The sequence below is a fragment of the Peromyscus eremicus genome, chromosome 14, assembly GCF_949786415.1.
Source record: "Peromyscus eremicus chromosome 14, PerEre_H2_v1, whole genome shotgun sequence".
Lineage (NCBI taxonomy): Eukaryota > Metazoa > Chordata > Mammalia > Rodentia > Cricetidae > Peromyscus > Peromyscus eremicus.
In genome coordinates, this window is record NC_081430.1 from 64,037,712 (window position 1) to 64,059,893 (window position 22,182).

Sequence of the window (22,182 nt, forward strand, 5' to 3'; positions counted from 1 at the left end):
CAGGAGGGGCTGGAAGCTGAGCTTCCCTTGTGCCAACTGCTCCAAACCAAGTCCTCCAGCACTCAGCTTTTAAAAACACTCCCTCAAGGTGGGTAGATGCTTGCTTTCTGCAGAGTCACTGTGAGAATGATGCTTTGTGGGGAAGCTTCTCTGTGTTCCCTGTCTGTGATCCCAGAGGCCTTGTTGAAGGCTGACATCGATGTTCTTTGTGTATCTTGACTAGTGAAATAGCACCAGGTGGGTCCTAGTGGGCTTACTTCTGAATGCTCCTCTGTCCTTGAGTGTCTGTGTTGCAAGGAATGAGTTTATTTTCATTATTCTACTTGATGCTAATAAATCTTTTCTGAGTATCTGCTTCTATCACAGTAAGGGCTAAGAGTCACCAAAATAACACAGTGTCTGTGACCTTTAGTGGGTCAGCCTCGTGCTGATCCCCTTAGCCTCATCCTGTTGCTATGGGGGTTTCCGGGGGGTGCCAAGGCGACTGCCGTATGTAGGAAGTAGCACCAGGGACTCTTTGGCCTGGGTCTAGATTTGTGTGGCCTCTGAAGGTCTCCTGGCTCCTGCTCCAGTCTACCACTATGAGTGACAGAAACTTCCCTGCTGTCAAGTAAAACGCCCCAGTTCTACTGCCAAGGTTGACTTGTTGCCTGCAGCCACATGACATTTAACTGTAAGGAAAAAACCCTCAAGTTCACCCTCAGAAAGTATCAACATGCAAGAGGAGGAACATCCCCCCTCAAAAACTGAATCAGTGGTCTCAGAGTCTCTTAGGGGAACCTCAAAATTAGGAAAAGATGGAACCAGAGACCATCATGCTAAGCAAAGTAAGATGCTGTGCGTGTTCTCTCAAACATGGAATCCAGATTTTAAAAATAGACGAGACTAGAAGAGAGACTCTGGAAGAGGCACAGGAACAATGGCAGGAGAGGGAACGAGAGAGGGCAAGCGGGGAAGGATTTCTGAAAAGAGGAGACCATATCAGAGAAAAAGACTTTGGGGGTGGACTCTCTGGATTGTAGGGCCGACCTTCAGCTGGGGCTATAGGAGAATGCTGGGACAAGAGCTACAGGTTCACAGATGTTTCCTGGACTGTCTGAATGGAGGAGTCAGAAGGAAAATTTATAGTGAAACATTCAAAAATAACTTGTATTGATTTTTTTCAAAATACTCTCAAGTTTCAGAGGATTCAGAGGGCATCTATCATCAATACAGAATTTTAGTCTGTAACAGGGCCACAGGAACCCCAGGTGACCAGCAAATACTCTTTCCACAGTGGCAGAAATACCAATCTTCCTGAAAAAAGGTTGGTTTCATGAAGAGTGAGAGCTGAGAGCATGGAAAGAACCAAGCAGGGGGTGTATGTTGGCAGGAGTAGGCATTCTTTAAGTAGACTGGTGTCTGGGCGGAGTCATGAGACGGGGGTCATAGGGATGAGGGCAGAGCCTAGATCATAGGACAATAAAGTCATGGGATGATGATAGGTCCCAGATCATAGGACAAGAAGGTCATGGGATATCAGCAAGTCTCAGATCATAGGACAATAAAGTCATGGGATGATGATAGGTCTCAGATCATAGGACATGAAAGTCATGGGGCGATAATGGTAGTACTCAGAAAACAGACCATAGGATAACATAGTCATAGGAGGTGATTAGAACTTCCAGGATCGTAAGACAGTATCCTGGTTAGGGTTACTATTGCTGTGACGAAACACCATGACCAAAGGAACTTGAGGGGAAAAGGTTTTTATTTCAGATTATACTTCCAGGTCATAGTCCATCACTGAGGGAAGTCAGGGGAGGAACTCAAACAGGGCAGGAACCTGGAGGAAAGAGCTAGCTGATGCAGAGGCCATGGAGGAGTGCTGCTTACTGACTTATTCCACGTGGCGTGCTCAGCTTTCTGTCTTATAGAACCCAGGACCACCAGCCCAGGGATGGCACCACCAAAAATGGGCTAGGTCCTTCCCCATCAATTACTAATTAAGAAAATGTCCTACAGGCTTGCCTATGGCCTGATCTTACTTTTGAGGCTCCCTCCTCTGATGATTCTAGCTTGTATCAAGTTGACATAAACCAGCCGGTACAGACAGTAAGGTCATATGGGGTGGTGTGGACAGGGTGAGCTGGTTTTTGAGCTGGACCTCCATTTCTGGATGGATTTGTTCCGGCAGAAGCATGGCAGCTGATCACAGGGAAGACAGTGGGAACTGGAGTCCTGTGGGACGGAAATCAACAAGCTAGCCAAGGGGAAGTTCATCAACAAACAATGCTAGCCCACCCTTGGTGATTTTAGAAATGGATTAAAAACACCCCCGATCCTCTCGTCTCTTAAGTGTCAGCTACCTACAGTCGCTTGTGGTCTGAGAACATTATACAGAAAATTAAATCACTGGTGAATTTTAAATGCATGCCCTTCTGAGTACTGTGATGGACTCTGGAGCCTTCTCATTCCATGCAGGTAAATCACACTCTTGTCTGGTATATCCCCTGTGGACATGCTGCCCACCTGCTAGTCACTTTCTTAATATCAAATCAACTGTCACAGTACCATGATGTTCAAGTAAGCACTATTCTGCTTAGTAATAGCCCAAAGCACAAAAATATGCTGCCAACTTGAATGTGTCAAAAAAAAAAAAAAAGTCTGGATATGTGTCCTTTAAGGGAAAAAGTAAAGTAATATTTCTCAAAGAAAGAAGTCAAGCTTTCCGGTTACTAAGATTTGAGTTGTTGTTACTAAGTATTTCTGCGTTGTTACTAAGTTGCTGCTGTTAAGCTTTTACTGGCTTTGTTTACAAAGCTATCTTACAGGATTGTTATAAGGAACCGCATACTGTATAGAAAGCCCTGCAAGACTCACACTCAGACACCCACCGAGGTGTTGGAAAGTGTCCCCACCAGGTAAACACTTACACTGGTTTATGAAGAAGCAATTAAAGAGTGGGTGTGTGACACAAAGTCCATGAGGAGGCGGTCACCACTGCTAAGACAAGGTCAGCTGTGGGGACTGGAGGAAATGCCCAGTCAGCTGCTCAACTTCTCTAGGATCTGGTCTCCCATATGTAAGATCAAACCTGGTATGAGCATCTTTTCATTTTAAAAAAGGAAAGTTCTATAATGTTGCAAATGTTCCAAGCCTAAACTACAACAGTCAGCACTAAAGATAACAAAAACAAACAACAACAACCAAAACAAACAAACAAAACCAGCCCTCCCAGGTACTGGGAAGACCAAGATTTGTCAACAATTTGCATCTTCCTTGGTGCTGGTTATCTGTGTGTTTTGTTTCCTCTGTCTTATTTTCTATTCCTTTCTTAACAAAACCCCTAGGATTAGAAAGATCGTTCTGCAGGTGATTGCATGCCACATAGGCATCACCTGAGTGTGAACACCAGCACCGATAGAAAAGCCAGGCATGGTGGCATGTACCAGTCATCCCTGTGCTAGCGTCAGAAGGACCCCTGGAACTCACTGGCCAACCAGTCTAGCTGAATTAGTTCCAGATTCAGTGAGGAGAGACTGCCTAAAAAAATAAAGTAGACAGAAATTAAGGAAGACACTGGACATAGATAGACCCCCTAAGCTTCCACACCCATACACACTCATGTGTGAACATGTACACACATCAAAACCAAAATGTCTCCCACCATCCAGTCCTCACACCTGCACTTATACATGAAATAACGATGTTTAAGTGGCCATTTAAAAAGACTCAGCTGAATGCCCTCTACAGAGGAAGTGTGAATACAGTTAAATTGCAAGTTCATTGGCCTGGCAGCCGGAAGTGGGCTGGTCTGAGAGTACTGCCCAGTCTACTCTGGTCTCACTGCTCCTCCTGTAAGAGCAGGCCACAGGACAGAACTTGGGTGGCAATTTTTGGTTTTGCTTTTACTGATTAAAATGTGTTATTTCACTGTGAAGGCTGAGCCTCCCTACAGACTCTTACCACAAACCACAAACCAGGAAGATTTCATATTAATCGCTGCAATAAAACAATGGGCAGAAAGCGAAGGAAGGAAGGAAGGAAGGAAGGAAGGAAGGAAGGAAGGAAGGAAGGAAGGAAGGAAGGGTTTGCTTTGCCTGGTGGTTTGAGGAAGTGGTCCATCAGGGTGGAGGAGGCATGGTGTCTGGAGTGGCAGAATGTAGGGCTGCCTGCACACATCTCAGAGGACCAGGATCACAGAGAGAGGAGTGCCAGCTCTTAGTTCACTTTCTCCTTGTCCCCAGTCTGGGACCCTGTCCATGGATGGGGCCATCCATGCTCAGGATCAGTCTGCTCTTCACATAGGCACACCCAGAGGTATACCTCCTAGGTGAGTCTAAATCCAGCCAAGGTGACCACGACAGTTAAACCATCCCAGAGCCTAGAATGTGGCTGAGAGATGTGATCATCACTTTCATTTCATGAACAATGCTACATATAAATATTATTAGCACATGCTGATCAAATAGAGATGTGCAGGACCAGACACAGCCTGGTGAGCAGTGCATGCTGGGAGAGTGAAAACCTTGGATCAGTTTCATTATAATCAAGTTAATTGATAGGTGGCTTAATTCTCAGGAGCAAAATGGCAGTGTCAAGATCCACCTCTTCCCTCCATCCCACCACTCAAGCTGATGCCCAGAGCTCAGCTGCACTGAACCTAGAAGTTCACGTGAACTTGCTGCAACTCAATGGTGAAGCTGATTGTGTAAAGAGCTGTGGTTCACGTGAACAGGGCTCACAGGGTACACTTCAACACATGGTACCCAGAGCCAAGGCAATCCTGCCGGAGCCTGTCACAGAACCCACTGTTCTGCCACAGAAAGGACCTCTGCTCATGTGGCTTCCCTGAAAGGGTTCTCTAAAGGACAGCCAGGGCCAGCCTCTCTGCCCAGAGCCATCATTGCCTGCTTCTAGTACGAAGGAAGCGTTTCAGACTCTGAGGCTGCACACCTAACTGGTCCTGCTGCTCAGTCTCTACACCAGGACTGGACTCAGTGACGCCTCCAGGATTTCACAACACTGAAGTGTTACACTGTGCTAAGACTGTGCCACCCTGTCTTAAAGAATTGGTGTGAAGGGCCGGCAGCACGGCTCAGCAGATCAGAGATCTTGCTATGCAAACCTGCTGACCTTAGTTCAATCCCCAGAACTCACAATGGAAGGAGAGAGCCGACTCCTCTGACCTCCACATACACACTGAGGAGTGCACGCACACGCATAATGCACACAACAAAAAATTTTAAAGAAAAAAATTTGGGTACAAAAATATACCTTTGATGTTCCTCAATGATTATGTTTATTCGTTTGTGTGCATGCATTTGTACACATGGACACATTTACATATAAGTATTCATGTATGCATTGTATGTGTTGTATGCATGCATGTGTGTACATGTGAATGTAGATACTGGAGGTCCATCTTGGGCTTCTTCAACCACTTTCCACCTTATATTTTGAGGCAAGGTCTCTCACTGAATTTGGAACTTGCCAGTTTTACTAGACTAAATATAACCAGCAAGTCCCCAGAATCTGTCTGCCTCCACCTTCTCAGCCCTAAGACCATAGGGTCACACCACCATGCTGCTTTTTACATGGATGGTGGGATCAAACTCAGGCCCTTCATGCTTGCATGGCTAACTCTTTACCGACTGAGCCATCTCCCCAGATCCCACCACAATTGTCTCCAAGGAAGGTGGCTGTGACTCCATTCTCTAGATGGAGCCTTTCCAACTTTGCCCAGTTGTTCACTGCTCTATCTCATCGGTTCTGGCTCCATGCTAGGGGGCCCTGAGGGCCAGCATGGTGTGGAGAGAATAGACAGATTAGTAGAGTAGTCTGTTGGGGCTCAAGGTGCAGACAGTTGCCACAGGGCCTTCTAAGCAGAATGCCTCAGTACCCCACCACCACCAGGCCCCCGCACCTGCAGCTAGGCCCAGAGGATCTCCAAGACTCCTGGAGATTTTTTGGTGTTCACTGACTTCCAAGGCACAGGACCATAGGGAGGTGGCCCAGCAGGACCCAGCTAATGTCTAGAAGGATCCTGGTACACTCTTGTCAAAGCTTCAAGGAACAGCGGAGTGAGGTTCATTCTGTCCTGAGTCACCAGAGACAGAAGTGCCTGCCTCTGACTTCTACCCAACTATCCTTGGAGTGTGTGTTAGCAGTAAGGATTGGCTGAGAGGACCACCCTGGCTCCTTCAACACAAGAGTGTCAGCAAGAGGGAGATGTAGGCAGGAGCAATGGGTAGAAGTAGTAGGAAGAATGTGAGCCCTTGGCTGGCTATTGGGTGCTGGCTACTTTATGCTAAGAGGGCATGTGTGTGCAGGGATGCACATATGTGCATGTCTTTTTTGTGTAGACACACTTGAAAACCTATGTCTGCATATGGCATATAGCAGATCAAAAGCCCACAATCAGGGCTGAAGATAAAGTTCAGTGGTAGAGCACTTGCATAGTGAGAAAGAAAAGAAAGTGGAAGGGAAGAGAGAAGAGAGGAGGAAAGGAAAGCTGGGCTATACCAATCTGAGCTACCGACAATGCTCTGGAGGACGGGATCACTACATCCTGCAGAAGTCACTCATCACCTGGGTTTGGTCCTCCCAGCACCTCTTCCTGGAGGTCCCCTATTTCTGGAGTGAGTAGATCAGTAAGCTATGGAGACCACATAGTGTCTCGGTGGCAGGAAATGGTCAGAGGCCTTTATGTCCTCAGCCACCAGTAGTCGTAATGTGTGCTCACTGGCAAATGCTGGGACAACTAAGCCTGGAACACTCCAGGGGCGAACTTCTTCCTCTGGCTTATGTTTGGTTAATGCTGGCGATGTTCAGATTTCATCACAGATCTTAGCAGCTCCAAGTCTAAATGGTCCAGCAAAGTTCCAATGTAAGAAAAGCAGCTTCTGTGTAGACCCCCCATGGGAGAGAGGAAGGCCCACAAGCAGTGGATCTGAGTTCCTCGGCTCTGGACTGACCCAAGATTGCTGCCTGACCCCACGTGTCCATACGTTTGTATGTATGCTGACAGTACACGTGTCTCCCAGGCCAGTGTGTGTTCTGTCTAGGCCTGGGGGGTTGACAGCATCATCTGAGACCACCATAGCTCCTCATTAAGTAGGAACCTGTATGCACTGAGTGGCACTCCCAACCCCTGGGGTCAGCAGAGGAGGTGTCTTTCTCTCCCTGAGCCCTAGGGAAGCTGAGCATTCTGCCTCCTCACCAGAGGGTCTGGTTAAGGATGTGATTCTGGTTCAGCCTCTACCCAGAGGCTTTCCAGCAAGACCTTGGCTGGATACAAAGTAGTGTTCAAGCAACTCACTTGCTGTTTTTCAGGCAGATGACCTCAAAGGTTAGTGGTTTAAGAAGCAATGGTCCTCCTAGGAAAAGGAGAAAATGAAAGACTTTTCATGCAGGGTGTCACGTGCTGAGGTATCCCCCAGCTTCCTGAGTTTAGTCCTGTTTTTTAAGTACGCATCGCTGTTTTCCCCTGTAACTTCATTTGGCTCGAGTCTTTGCCTTCCTGGATTTGAGGAGTGCTGTTCTCAGGGAGGTTTCTAAGCGCACACCCCCAGCTGCCCCTGCTCATAAGCTTCCCACTGTCAGTTCTGTGGACATCCCCCTTCCCCTGTTCCTCCTTGTACCAGCTCTCCTTGCTCCTCAGCACAGCCACCTCACTGACCTGGCCCCTGGGTCCTGTCTGGTCCTTTCTATCCCAGGTAAATACTACAGCCCTGTAGCAGGCCCCGTCTCCAAGTTGGACACATTTTTCTCACCAGTTTTGTCTGACTGGATAAATGTGGCCTGACAGGAATCTGCCTGTCTCCTCTGGCAGATTGATTGCCCTTGCTCGAGTGTACTTCACAATTTCGGTCTCAGTGCTGAGGCTCAGTCCCCAGGTAGAGAAATCACTCACATCTTGAGCCAAAAACAAAAGCTGGAATAGTTGCCGCACTCCAGGCTTTCCCGACTGACACGGGCCAGTCCTAGATCCCACGCCCTGACTCTGTGCCTCCTTTTCAGGCCTACATGGAAGACCATTTGAAGAACAAGAACAGGCTGGAGAAGGAGTGGGAGGCACTGTGCGCCTACCAAGCAGAGCCCAACGCCTCGCTTGTGGCCCAGAGAGAGGAGAACGCATCCAAGAACCGTTCCCTGGCTGTGCTGACCTGTATGTACCTAGCCCGGGTGACCTAGCAGGGGGAGAGGAGGTGGGGACACCTGGCTGTGATTTACTCTGCCCACCATCAGGGTCTGCCGAGCCCATTGGCTCTACTCTGTCTCTGTGTGCTGACCTGACCCCCTTTTGAAGACTGGTGCCTTGTTCCCCTGGCAGCTGTCTTGTCCCCAAAAGCCAGTCTCCTTCCTTTGATCCAGGGGCAGGGCCCTGAGAATGTCGGCTGCGGGCACAGGAGCCCTCATGGAAACTAGCACCATGGCAGTACTCTAGTCGAGGAAACCCATGGGATTCTATGGTCTGTGAACACGTGGGCTGTGGGTACAGACAAGCTGATTAACACAGAGCTATGTATCCCAGCTTAGCATTAACAGCCGTCACTGGTGTCACTGGTACAATATTGCCACAAGCCTTGGTGGCTTCACTCCAGTTGGGTGTCACTGCAGTCCTGAAGCCACACCAACGGAGAAGGACTTAGTTTTCTACTGTGGGCTTAAGATATACTAGGTGGCCATGTAAGACATAGAACCCCTGATGTAGGGATTAGATGTGTACCTCTTCGGAGTACCTGGCCCTCCTCCACATCCCTGGCTGTGGGTAGTCACAGGTCCTAGGGAAAGTTTGGATTCTGACTAACATATGAGTCTACCCAAGGAAGTCCTCAGTGACCAAAGTCTCCCATATAAATAGGCACTCGATAAACATTGGTCTGTTGGTGATGAATAGTGAATGTGAATAACTCAGCTGCTCTTCTACCTCAAGACAAGAGGTACTTGTTCCTAGTCCAGAAATGATAAAATTAACTTTGCTAGCCCAGTTTCGAGAGCCTCGCAAAGCCATGCTGGTCTCATATTAGCATCAAAAGAACTCAAAGAATGAGGATCCATGCTAAGATGGCAGAGAGAGCCTTGTCACTGAGCCCTCACCTGGGGCTTTGCGGCATCCTGCCTGGGGGCACCTAGGGACTCTCATCCTGATAGCAGAATGCTACCGTATCCCCTTCAGCGGGACCTCTCGGTTGCTCCTTTGAGTAAATAGGGGAGTTTGGCCTGAGCTTCAAAGCCAGGAGCTATGTGCTAAAGTCACGCAGAATGGCAAGCTTTTAGAATGCAGACCACCCTCCTACATGTGAACATTTGTCAGAGAGAAGGTGGCATTCCATCCTCTGCTTTCTTGGGGTCAGGGCATGTACCCCTTTAGACAGCTGTGATCAGAAACTCTTATAACTTACAGATTTTCTATTTAGAGGAAAAGCAAAATAAAGCACACAATCAACAAGCAGGTTTTGTTAAACACCAGCTGTGTCAGAGATTGTTGACAGGTGCTGGGATGGCTGAGTACCAGGCTGCTGTCCCTGTAGTGGAGTTGGGATGGATAGAGTAAATAGGGACAGGGGTTGGGTGGGGTGGAGGTGGAGCATGGTGCGGGGGATTGTGACAAAGGCATCTGTCTATGCTTAAATTTGAGGTCTGCTCCTCAGGATATGCTCTGCCCTAAGGATCTGATACAGTCCAGCAGTTGGCACCGCTGTGTCAGCTGTGGGGGAGGACAGGGGCCCTTGGGCCTCTGTGACAGACAGATGCTCAGCCCTGTCTGCCCACACTAGAATAAGACAGAGAGGAAAATGCTTCCAGGCATGCCTGGAACATGACTAGTGCCACCTCCTGGCGCCAACCAATGGGACTCTGCCATCCAGATCTCAGCTGCACCGGGTGTGAAAAGCGTGCATTGCTAGGAGGTCAGAGTCACTAGGGGAATGAGTTTCTCCAGCTACAGGGACCCCAGACACGAGCATTTCTGTTAGAGACTGGTCTTTCTACTCTCTCTTCTGATTTCCCCTCCTCCCTCCCAAGCAGTGCTCTCCGGCTTCGGCTTGCTGGTCTCTGTTCCAGATTCTGAGGAACCGCTCCTCTTCCATCCTGCTTTGCTCTCTTTACTCTTATTAACAGAATTGGCCCTGCCACAGCATCAAAGGATGCTGAGGAACATTTCTCCCACGTTGCTCTGTTTATGAGAGTACCTGCTGATAACCCACCACAGGAGGGTGAGCGACAGGGTGAGGATTCGGTTCCCCAATCCTCTGTACTTCCTGTTGGGATGCCCTTTGGTGTCTAGGAGCAAAACAGAACCATCTGCCACTCTGAATGCCTTTGTCTCCTTGCTGTGACACTCTCGGGTCTCCTTCATCTTTTACCTTCATTCAGGCCTTCCAGCTCCCCTTGGGCTGCAGCCTTCCATGCCATACCTTTACCTATGCCTTCCTGTCATTCCTGGAAGCCCCCTGCGCTGTGTGCTCCCGTGCTCGGCAAGACTGTCTTACTCCTCCTCCCAGAAAGAGCCCCACTCACACTTTCCACCCACTGCCCCTTTGCTGGTGTGGTTCTGTCATTCCAGCACAGGGCCGGTGAGGTTGTGAAGGGTGCGGAAGAATCACAAGCAGGAATGCCAGAATGACGGGGTCCCCACAGCCCAGACTCTTCAGCACCATCAGATTCTCAAAGAAGCTGCAGCCCACATGTATAAGGCACCTGGCCCGCATGTGGCTGTGTCTTGTTGCATTCTCTTGAAACTTTAACAAACTTCATAGGCTTTTGCCAGTTTTGTGCATGGTTACAAAGAATTATGCAATAGTTTGCTGGTCTGCTTTTTTAAATCAGCAGCAGAAATATAATGCTATTTTGGCATACTATTTTAAATAAATAGAAAGAAAATTTTGTCTCTGAATTATGATGAGAGAGAGAGAGAGAGAGAGAGAGAGAGAGAGAGAGAGAGAGAGAGAGATTCTGAATCCATATGCAAGAATATTTCTTGGAACAAAACCAAAGAGAACAAAGAGCTGGAGACCCAGGTATGTGATAAGACCTGGAGCAGAGTGGCCTCCTGTCTCATGCTTGGGTAGTGTTGAGAACCAACTTCTGCTGTCTTAGGAGTGAGTGGATATGATGTGCAGCCAGCTTGCTCCCTAGGAGAGGAAATCCTCCCATGTTCCCTCCTCCCCCTGGCTTTTGGCAGGTGCTCGCTCCTCAGACCTAGCTTTCTTACTCAGAGTGTACACATCTACATTTGTGTGGAACTCCTATGGCCATGCTGGCTCACTTCCAGGTTGCCATCAGAATCTGAGGTTGTTTCCGTAGAGGTGGTTGTTAGCCCCAGGATGCCAGCCCTGCCCAACCATCCACGGTTAGTGAATCGTAGCAGAGGAACTGTTTATCTCTACCAGAGGGGACCTTGTTAAATCTCAGAGATTCTGTCCCCTGCCTGGCTGACCACATCACCTCCTCTCTCAAACTTTACTGTCGACTCTTTTACATCATTTCTCACATCTTCAAGTCATTGGTAGAAGGGGAGTCAACATGGCAACTGTGTTCGCCTCCCTTCCTCTGTGCTGGGATCCATGGGGCATCCTCTGGGAGAGGTGCAGCTGTGGAGTCTGTGACTGCGGTCTGGCAGTGGGATGCACTCCTAGACCCCGACAGCTCTAGCTTGAGCTTGTCAAAGCTCAGGTATGTACAAACAGTGTACAGCCAGCGCTGGCCGGGTATTCCCTGGTGCCTTCCTGTGACAACGGTGCTTGTCTCAGTACCGTCCCCACGGCAAGTGGAAGAACTTGAGCTAAAATGGCTGTATAACCCGCCCAAAAAGCCAGCTTTTATCCTCAGATGTCTGGCTGCAGAACTGGCCCATTATAACTTACATGCTGTTTCCCAGGGACTCTCCTTACACTGCTTGGCATGGTGCTCCCAAACTTCCCAAAACTGCTTTAAAGCCCCCGTTGAAATCACTTGGCAGTTACCCACAAACTAGCTCTAGGCTCAGCCACTCCCACTCGGCATAGCTGTGTGGTTCCCTGGGAACATTATTCTGGGCCAAATGACTAGTCTATTTTAGGCATAATGACATCAAAATAAAGTAGTCCACATTTAAAAATAAGGACGTTCTTATCCATGGCTGTAACCCTGTTGTTACATCACTAAGTAATGATGTCACATCACTAATGTCGTCTGACCTCATTGACCCACTCAGGCTCCATGACAGCTGATGAGTGACTTACATGGCAGCAGCCTTTTCTCTCCCAGAACTGGGGCCTAAACATCCCCAGGAGAGGGCCAGCAGGACAAGTTCCTGCTGAGGCCCCTCCTTAGCTCATAGTGTCCAAGTCTGCAGCATTATTAAAGGATACTATCGTCTGGAAGAGGGCCCAACTCCATGACCTTACCACTGCTTAGTGGCCTGTGTGAATATCCTGTCAATCATGGTCTCAGATTTTGGAAGGCAGGTATCTGGAATTCATTGTATGAAGTTCAAGGATACAGGGCCCAGTCTAGAGCCAGGCTCCATGCTCCAGGGTCCTTGATATCCCCATTATGTGCATCAGCCATTTGTCTCACTCTGTCTTGACCAGAACACCATCATGGCTCAAAATTTAAATTTAGAACAGCCCTACTTTTCTTCCCTTCATGCCCCTGGTAAAGCAGTTCTCCCAGGAACCTACCTCCCTTATCAGGCAGTCATGAGGTTTCCACACAGGAGCCTGCCTGAGAGCTGTTTAGGTCCACAGGGAGCTCACTTGACTTCTCCCAGGGCGCCCCAGCCTGAGAGTTGTGTCTGGACCAGCACACCTCCACAGAGCTACAGGGATCAGCGTGTTCCATAGTCTCAGTGCATGAAGCCTCCCGTCCTCATACATTCTTTCTCTTCACCTTCCTGTCTCCATCCCCATTCCACTCACTCTTATTGACTCTATAGCTCTTACACCATTGGCAGAGTGAGGCTTCCAAAGATTAGCTAATGGCAGCCTTTCATCAGGAACCAGGCTAACCCTATCTGGAGTCCCACTGAAGACCACACATGCACCTGAGTACCCATGACCCATAGACAGCAGAAATCTCAGGTCAGAGAGTTAAAGAGCAGATATCTAAATGTCTGGTGGTTGCTCCTAGTCATCTGGTGGCAGGGAGGAGGGGGAGGGTAAAAAAACAGCATTGCACCCAAGAGTTTATGTCCTAGGTCTTCATGAGATAAAGTTAAGTGGGCTACAGATGAGGAGGACTCATACCAGGTTGAGTCAGGGAGGCCATGATGCTACCTGTGATCCAGTGTGAGGCAGACAAAGAGGCCGGATGTGGGAGGTAAAGACAGTCAGTACAGCCAGTTTGCGTGTTTCAAGGAAGTCGTTTGAGCTTCCTGATTTCTGGAAGTGAGAGCTGTCACTTCTGGTCACCCAGCGCTCCAAGCTGTGAACGTTGTCACATCTGTGCAGACAGCTCACACACACCGAGGATGAACTGGCTGAGTGCACCGAGACCCACCTTGGGGCTGGACCCTTACTGCAAGCATCTCTGTTGCAGCTAGCCAAGAATGGGTGGTAAAAATATCTGTTTGTGAAAAATGTTCTGCTGGTCTTCCGGTGGAAATGGAGGAAAGGTGACTTGTGTCACCTCCTCGACTAGGAAGCAGCCTTGTCCATCCTCAGTTTGATGTCACTAAGGGAAGAGCCTAGTTCTTTCCCTTGCACATCTGCATCTGATAGCATTAGATGCTGGACTCCTGTAGGAAATTCTGGGCCACGGCCCCTGCACACATCCTCACAGAGCTCTATCCCTACCCCAACCCTGTCCTGTGTCCACAGAGTTACACCTGCTGTACTACAGCAAAGGCTACAGCTTCTGGAACTCACGGAGATCCTCCTGCCTCTGCCTCTCCCTCCCAAATGTTTGGATTAAAGGCATATGCCACCATGCTTGGCCTGGACATGGCTTCTTGATCACTCTTGTGGTCCTCCACCTGAGTAGCAGAGACCATGGCCTCCTTCCTGAGACACCCCTCTTCTGCTTCTACAGAAGATGTCCTCATTCTGGCTGTGAGATGGCTGGTCCTTTTGGGTTCTTTGGTATTCTTCCACAAATGGTCATTGCAGGTGAAGTCTCTGAGTTAAATAGGATCATTCCAGCTGCATATTCTTCCTGTGTTTTCCTGGAACCATCTTACTGATCCTAAGACAGCATTCTAGGGGTCAGAGGACACATCTGTCAGTCCCCATTGAATATCATGACATCTGTCAAAGATGGTACCTCTGCTCTCCTGTCCCCCAAACAAGCCTTATTTTTCCCAAGCTACACAATGCACAGACCAGTAAGATTACTGTTCTCCACAAATTATAAAAGCATGGTGTATGTTTGTGTTTGTGTGTGTGTGTGTGTGTGTGTGTGTGCTGATGTGCATGCACATATATGTATATGAGTGTGGGGATCAATGGGCAACCTCAGGTACCATTCTCAGGGATGCTGTCCACCTCCTTTGAGATAAGGTTTCCCATCGGCCTGGAGCTCATCAGTTAAGCTAGGCTGACTGGCTAGCAAACTGCAGGGGTCTTACAGCCTGACAGTTTGTACCGATGCTGGGGATCATTCTGGTGGGAGTTTGGAAGACCTGAGTGATGAGAACAATGTGGGGAGTGAGGCCAGTGAGGACGTCGATCAGGAACTGAGCCATTCACCTCACTGCTCCCATTTATTAAGGCTGTTTCACAAGCATCCCTGTAGATTATGCAAGATGCAAGAGAGCAGCCCCTTGGGCCAATCGGTGGTATAGGTAGAGTGCGGAGCAGACAGAATAGCTGGGTTTCCACACTTAAGGGATTTTACCTGCATACCAGTATTGCCACCCACATTGGTGTAGGAGTTTAACTCATCAACATGACTGGGTCTGAGCAGAACACACGGGGCCAGTCCCAGAGGTATCCACAGTCTGGTGGAGTCTACATTCTGCCCATGTCCTAAAAACTTGAGTGAGGCTGAGTTATGACCTAAGTTGCCTGACAGAAGAATTATCAAGACAGTATAGCACTCAGGCTTTGGCATAGCTACTGCTCACGGTTCTTATCCAGGTCTATGGGGTGGGGGCAGGGGCAGGGCAACAAGCAAAGTGGAAAGATGAAAAATGTACCATTTGGTAGGGAAACAAATGAATTTAAAGTTGTTGACTAAGCAGCCCAGACAGAAAGCAAGTGAAATTGTTAGATTAGCACCATTAAAGAGAAACTGTGTACTCTATACCGAGATGACAGAAATGTACCCCAAGGAAAAGACCCCACCCACCAAAGGCTCTATTTAGTGAAAATGTAAATTCACTGGTGGGGGGCGGGGGGAGCTTGAACTGAGAATACCAACAAAGGGGTTCCCTGCTTGAAAACAGCTCCCTAGGGCAGTGCTTCCCCTGGATCAATGCAAGAGAAGGACAGAACTGCAGTCCAAGGGGCCCACCTGCACTCCAGGTGACATTGTCATCCACATGGTACTGTGTGCAGGCATGAAGGACACAATGACTAAAGGGTCATGGAGGTTCACAGCAGGGTTCCAGAAAGCCCCTAAGGCTAAGCCTGACAGGGTCAGGCTCTGTAAAAAGAAGGCCCTGATAGAGTCAGGAAGTTGAAGCCTAAGCTGCATGGTTGAAAATGCCAGAATGGTGGGATATCCACTAAGGAGACCCAGAGCAGGGCCACCCTGAGGGAGACATGGCGCTGCAGACTGGTCTCGCTGGTGGAACTAGCCAAGGCTGCTGGAGTCCAGGTGCTTACGTCACTGCAGACTGGTGTCGCTGCCACAGATGCCAGACACAGGGCTGAAGGGTTCTGTCTTCTCTGTCAGCTTCCATTCTGCTCCGTCCCGCCCTTGCCATCATCGCCTCCCTCCCTTCTGGAACAGGGGTGTTTATTCTGCGCCGTTATATATTGGGAGTGTGCAACTTTGATCTTCCTGGGCTGCTAGCTGAAACCGTCTGGGGTCTCAGAAGAAACGTCAGGCTTTGTAGTTTTGAATGGCGTCGGAACTGTACGAGCTGTGGGGACCTGCTGATACGGACTTAACTGTATTTTGCATCAAAGGGTGGACGTGAGACTTCAGAGGGCAAGCATGAAATGCTGTGATGCAAAGCAACATATTTGAGGGATAAGAGGTTGAGTTTTAAGAGTTAATCTTTTATTTTTAAGATTTATTTTTATTATATGTGTATGGGTGTTTTGCCTACATGTATGTCTGTGCACCATGTGTGTGCCTGGTGCCCTCAGAGGCCAGAAGAGGGCATTAGATCCGCCAGAACTGGAGTTACAGACAGTTATAGCCGCGTATGGGCACTGAGAAACAAGCACAGGTCCTCTGAAAGAGCAGCTAGTGCCCTTAACCTCTGAGCCATCTCTCCAGCCCCCGCGAATATTAATCTTAATTATCAACTTGGCTACATTTGGGATCACACACACTTCTGGGTGTGTCTGAGAGTGTTTTAGAAAACCTTAACTAGGGGCTGGAGAAATGGTTCAGTGGTTAAAAGCACTTGTAGAGGACCCAGGCTCAGTTTCCAGCATTCGCATGGTGGCACACGATTCCCCACAACTCCAGTTCCAGAAGATCCCATGCTCTTTTCTGACCTCCAACAGGCACCAGGCAAGCATGTGATGCATGTATATATACACACATGAAGATATTACATACATGCACCCACATACATAAATTTTAAAAAATAACTTTAATTAAAGAAGAAAGATTCAACCCAAAATGTGGATGGTACCATCCCATGGACTGGTATACTCAACCAAATAAAAGGAAAAAGAGAGCCAAACATCAGCATTCAGCTAGCTTTACTTCCTGACTGTGGATACAACGTAACAAGGTACCATGTCTCCTCCAGCATGAAGGAAGTTAAATTGCTCCTTAAGTTGCTGTCTCTGGTACTTTGTCACAGCAACAAGAAAAGCATGTCACATTACTGCTTTCTGTTCCTAGATCTTCAGAGACATCCATCTGGCTTCTCAGAGTATTGGTGCAAACACATGTAACAGTGTGTTCTGTTGCCTAACTACAGCAGGTCTGAACACGGTCATCTCTCTGTGTTTGTGATCCCTCACTGGGAACATGGGGGCAGCATTGATGTCTGGTTTATGGAGGGCAGTAGGTAATATCTGGTTGCATAATTGCTGTTTATCAACTGTCAATGGGCCTGTGAAATTAAGGAAGTGAAGGCCAGTCACTGGATTGAAGTACAAGGAGGAGTGAGGAACACAGGTGTGTGAGCAACACGGACAAGTGCGTGGCACAGAGGGACGAACAGCATGGAGGTCTGAGACACAAGGAGGGACGAGGAACCTAGAGGGGGACAAGGAGCTGAGATGAGCACATGGAGATCTGATGACCATGAAGGGATAAGCACAGGGAGGGATGACGAACAGTGAGATTGAGGAGCGTGGAGTCTTGGGGAGCGTGGAAGGATGAGCACCATGGAGAGAAAAGAAATATCAAGAGACAAGCAAGTTGGAGGAATGTGTGTAGCACTGAGATGGAGATGGCTGGATATGTGCTGCAGCTTGTTTGGACCACATGAGTAGCAATCCCAGGAGTCATAGAAACTGCCATTCTGAGAGGTCTAATCTAGAAGATGGTATGCCAACCAAAGATGGCTTCCATGAATCTTTGAAACATACCAAGATTTGAGATCCCACATCCATTAGTGATGAAACTTCAGAGCCCTGCACAGGGTTCCAGGATGACTATCCTCCCGGGCTTTATGCCCTTGCAACTCAGGAACTTGTTTCTTATGTTGGCATTTGTGAAAGTCATTTTGTATTTACTGACAAGACAGTGGTCTCTACACGCATTTTGCTAACTCAGTAGACTTCCACTCCATCTGTAGGTCCATCTGTAGTCTTAAACCTATTCCTGAACTCTTCACTGTGTTCCAATAATAGATGCCATTTATCACAACAGTCTTGTAATTAGATAATAAACCTTATATTTTGAAAGACAGTCCGATCCTCTGAAATGTTGAGTAATTTATCCAAACACTCCAGGCTAGCAAATGGCAGGGCTTAGCCTTGAAGCTGTTTTCTCCTGAGACTGGCCAAGAACACTGTCTGATCTTTCTGGGCCTCCAATTCTTCAATCTGAAATAAGAATATAGTCCTGGTGCCTGGTGGTGGTGGCGGGAGGCAGAGGCAGGCAGATCTCTGTGAGTTCAAGGCCAGCCTGGTCTACAGAGGGAGTTCCAGGACAGCCACAGCCACACAGAGAAACCCTGTCTTAAAAAAAAGAAAGAAAGAAAGAAAGAAAGAAAGAAAGAAAGAAAGAAAGAAAGAAAGAAAGAATATAGCCCTGTTTAATATGTGGTTCAGGGCTCTAGGTAATCAAAGAAATGTATGTAAACATATGGATTATTGTAGAAATTAGGGATATTCCTGAACAAGGTCCTCATGTATGACAGAGACTGGCTGAGTCAGAAGAGGATGGTGTGTGGTGGGTTTGATCAACAGTGTTCTCCATATATGTTCCTGTCCCTCCCAGGTAATGAGATTGTGGATCTCACTTGAGAGAAAATAGCTCCAACAACTATAGAACCAGATGCAGAAAGTGAGATGTTCCTGGCTTCTGAGTTCTCAGACTGGGTTTTGTAAAATACACGCACTTGTTTACCGAAATGGCTCCAGGCTGCCGTGTGCGGCCATTCTGCCGCACATGTTGCCCTGGGAGCAGGGAGGAGTAACTTTTCGTAAGGCAGAGACCGGGGTAGACTAGCTGCTTGTTCACAGCCACCCTGGCTTCCCTGGAACTTGCAGCTGGCCTCACGTGTATAGACTGATCTCGTGGGCCCCTCTGCCCCCGTTAGCATCCTGAAGGACAGGCAGGCACGCTAAACCTTGTAGTTCGGGAAGCCTGTCTTTGACACTCATGATACTGTATGCTTTCCTCTTGCTGGCTCCTGTAGCATTACTTTAAAAATATGAACAAGGAAAGAAAACCACAAATTAGGTTGGAGATTTGCTACTGACTTAACAACATTGTGCGTGAGCCTGCTGTCCATGGTGCTCTAGCCCTTCCAGGGTGACTGCACAAGTTTCCAAACACATGGCCCAAAGTGGACCAATGTTAAAAACAAAACAGCTTAAGTTTAAAAGCAAAATGTTACAGTACAAAACCAAATATACTGTCTGAGGGCAGGAAGGCCTCTCCCTGACTCGAGGCTCTTACAAAAATGACCAAAGGATAAATGTGCCGTCTGCCTGTGCTTGGCACAGGGATCCACCGCAGCTCCGTGGAGCTGTCTCTGTGGTACAGTAGCAGGCAGCAGCCATGACAGAGTCTCTTCACATTCAGACTTCAGGCTTCTGGACCCCACTTTTCTCTCCCTGAGCCTCCAGATGTTGGGGACATTTTCAAGGCTTTCTGATAAGAAAGTCCAGCTGCAGCCACCTGCTAAGCCCAGGCACACCGCTACCCTGTCTAGGCCACACTGGCCCTTTGAAAGAAGCCACAGTCACTCTCAGACCTCCCTAGTGCAACCTGAAACTGCACTAAGAACATTACTTACTGAACAGGCGGCACTGGAGCCAGGAAATCGTGAGCTGGGATCTTTCTTTTCCTTGTTCTCTCCCACCCCAGCCCCAGCTGTTTATAAATATTTCTCAGGAGAGGCCCCCAGCTGTGATCCGCACAGACCTAAGGATGGTGTGTTGAGAACATTTACATAAGTCAGATTTCCAGGTGCCCCTCTGGAACACTCTGGAAGCAGCTGGAAACATAGCTCTATTACAGAGTTGGTTTAACAGACCACCACACCAACTTTTTTTTCTAGTATGTGTGAAAATATAGAATACTGGAGAAATTAAGAATATTCCTTAGCCAAAACTTATGATGATAACTTGGAGTCAGAAAGGAAGGCATACCTCAGTTTCCCGATGCTGTCAGTTTGCACTTAGAAGGACTGTTATGCAGGAAGGAGCCATCAAGACCATGGGATTTTCTTTTTATTTTTATCATCCACACCTCTGTTAAAAACTGTAGAGATGGCTTGACAACCTCTGTCTTAAGTGCCTTCATGAGGCTTCTGCATCCTTCCACAGGCACATAGGTGAGTAGGTGAATGTTCATACTGTGAGATGTGTGAGCCTTCTTCCTGTCTCTGGATGCTCCACATCTAATCCTGTCTCTACTGGGAACAGTCCCATCACACGCTGACACACTGCCAGCCCACAGCCATTTGTTGCCGAGAGCCCCAGGAGATCATGCTTCCCAAGTTCAACCTGATAGAAGTCTCTTCACTTCCCCAGCCCTAGAACATGGTGGTGGTTGTTTTAAATTCCATGCATGCATGTATGTCTGTGTGTGAGTGTATGCACAAGTGCAGATTCCCTCAGGGGCCAGAAGAGAGCATCAGATCCCCAGGAGCTGGAGTTACAGGCTGTTGTGGCACACCAATACGGTTGCTAGGAACCCAATTGAGGTTGTCTGCAAGAGCAGTATGCACTGATAAACTGCTGAGCCATCTCTCCAGCCCCTGGTGTTGTGTTGTTATTGTGATTTTTAATTATGGCCGGGGTGTATGCAGCTCAGTTCATAGTCTGGTTGCCTAGCATGTATGAGGCCATGGGTTTGATCCTCAGCACTACATAAATCCATTGTGATGGGGAGTGCCTGTAACCCTAGTTCTAGGATGTGGAAGCAAGAGGATTCAATATTTAAGGTCATCATTGAGTACAGAGTGAAGTAGAGGATAGTGTGTGCTATGGGAGATCTTCCAGAGGATCCAAGTTTAGTTTTCAGCACCCACTTTGGGCAGTTCACAACTACCTATAAAGTCCAGCTCCATGGGGGTATGGGACACCTCTGGCTTCTGTGGGCACCTGTACTCACATGTGCACATACCCACACATAAACCCACATACTTAACAAATAAAAAATCTTATTAAAGTCCATAAAGATGGCTCAGTAGGTAAAATGTCTGCTATGCAAGTTTGATAACGTGCGTTCAGTTCCAGAACCCACCTACATTAAAGGTAGAAGGAAAGAACCAACTCTATGATGTTGTCTTCTGACCCCACACATGCACCATGGCACAAGCGCACCCACACCCCACCACACACACACAAACACATGCACACCCACACCTCACCCCACCACACACACAAACACATGCACACCCACACCCCACCACACACACAAACACATGCACACCCACACCCCACCACACACACAAACACATGCACACCCACACCCCACCACACACACAAACACATGCACACCCACACCCCACCACACACACAAACACATGCACACCCACACCCCACTACACACACAAACACATGCACATCCACACATAGACACACTTTTTTGAAATTTAATTAAAATCTTCAAGAGAAACAAAAGAGCCAGAGAGCTAGGCATGGTTGTGCATGCCTTTAACCCCAGCACTGGGGAGGCAGAAGCAAGTAGATCAATCTCTATGAGTTTGAGGCCAGCCTGGTCTACATTGCAAGTTCCAGAGTGGTCGAAGCTACATAGTGAGGCCCTGTCTCAAAATGAATTACAGGAAACACAAGAGGGGAAAAGTCCTCAGGCCTTCACTGAAACACAGGGCACCCGAGAGCCACCTTCTTCAGGAAGTGGCTATCTGGGGAAGCACGGATGTCTTTGTGTCCCCAGAAGAAAAGACATGATGTTGTGTGCTCCCCAAAGACACATCCCTGGTGGGGAGAAGCAGTGATCAGAAGTGGTGGCAACATCTGAACTTGCCACCCAAGGAGGAAAACGTAGCTTTCACAGGATCTTAGGCAGTACCATCTTCACATCTTTTGCCTGTGCTCTTAGGCGGTACCGTCTTCACATCTGCCCCAACACCACATGTACCCTGTACCTTCTGCTAAAGCCACACTTTGGAAATTCCTGGAGAGAAGGCACAGAGGGTCATAGCAGGTAGGAGGCAGTTTGTTCCATATCTGAGGTGTTGTACCACTGATCCCACTGTGGGGCCAGTTTCCACAGTAGTCAGATTCTGCTTTTTGAGGACTCATTTTAACAGTGAACATGTTTCTCCTTTGTACCCTTGGTGTCTACATTTTCTTACTTTCCTTTTATTCTAGTAGTCTGAAGGTTTTAATGATTTGCCAACAACTCACATTTCAGATGGCAGCCTTCCTGTTAGTATCCAAGCTTATGTTTATTTACTGTTGGTTGACAGAGTTGTCCGTCACTAAAAGGCCAGTG

General features: G+C 48.1%; 1 protein-coding gene across 1 annotated transcript in view; it reads left to right on the top strand.

The window, feature by feature from the left end:
• Ptprn2 (protein tyrosine phosphatase receptor type N2) overlaps window positions 1-22,182 on the top strand; it is a 749,243-nt gene that overhangs the window by 674,631 nt on the left and 52,430 nt on the right. Inside the window, exon 15 of the mRNA XM_059279385.1 lies at window positions 8,005-8,152. Coding sequence (XP_059135368.1) covers window positions 8,005-8,152 — 148 coding nt within the window. The remainder of the gene's footprint in view (window positions 1-8,004; window positions 8,153-22,182) is intronic.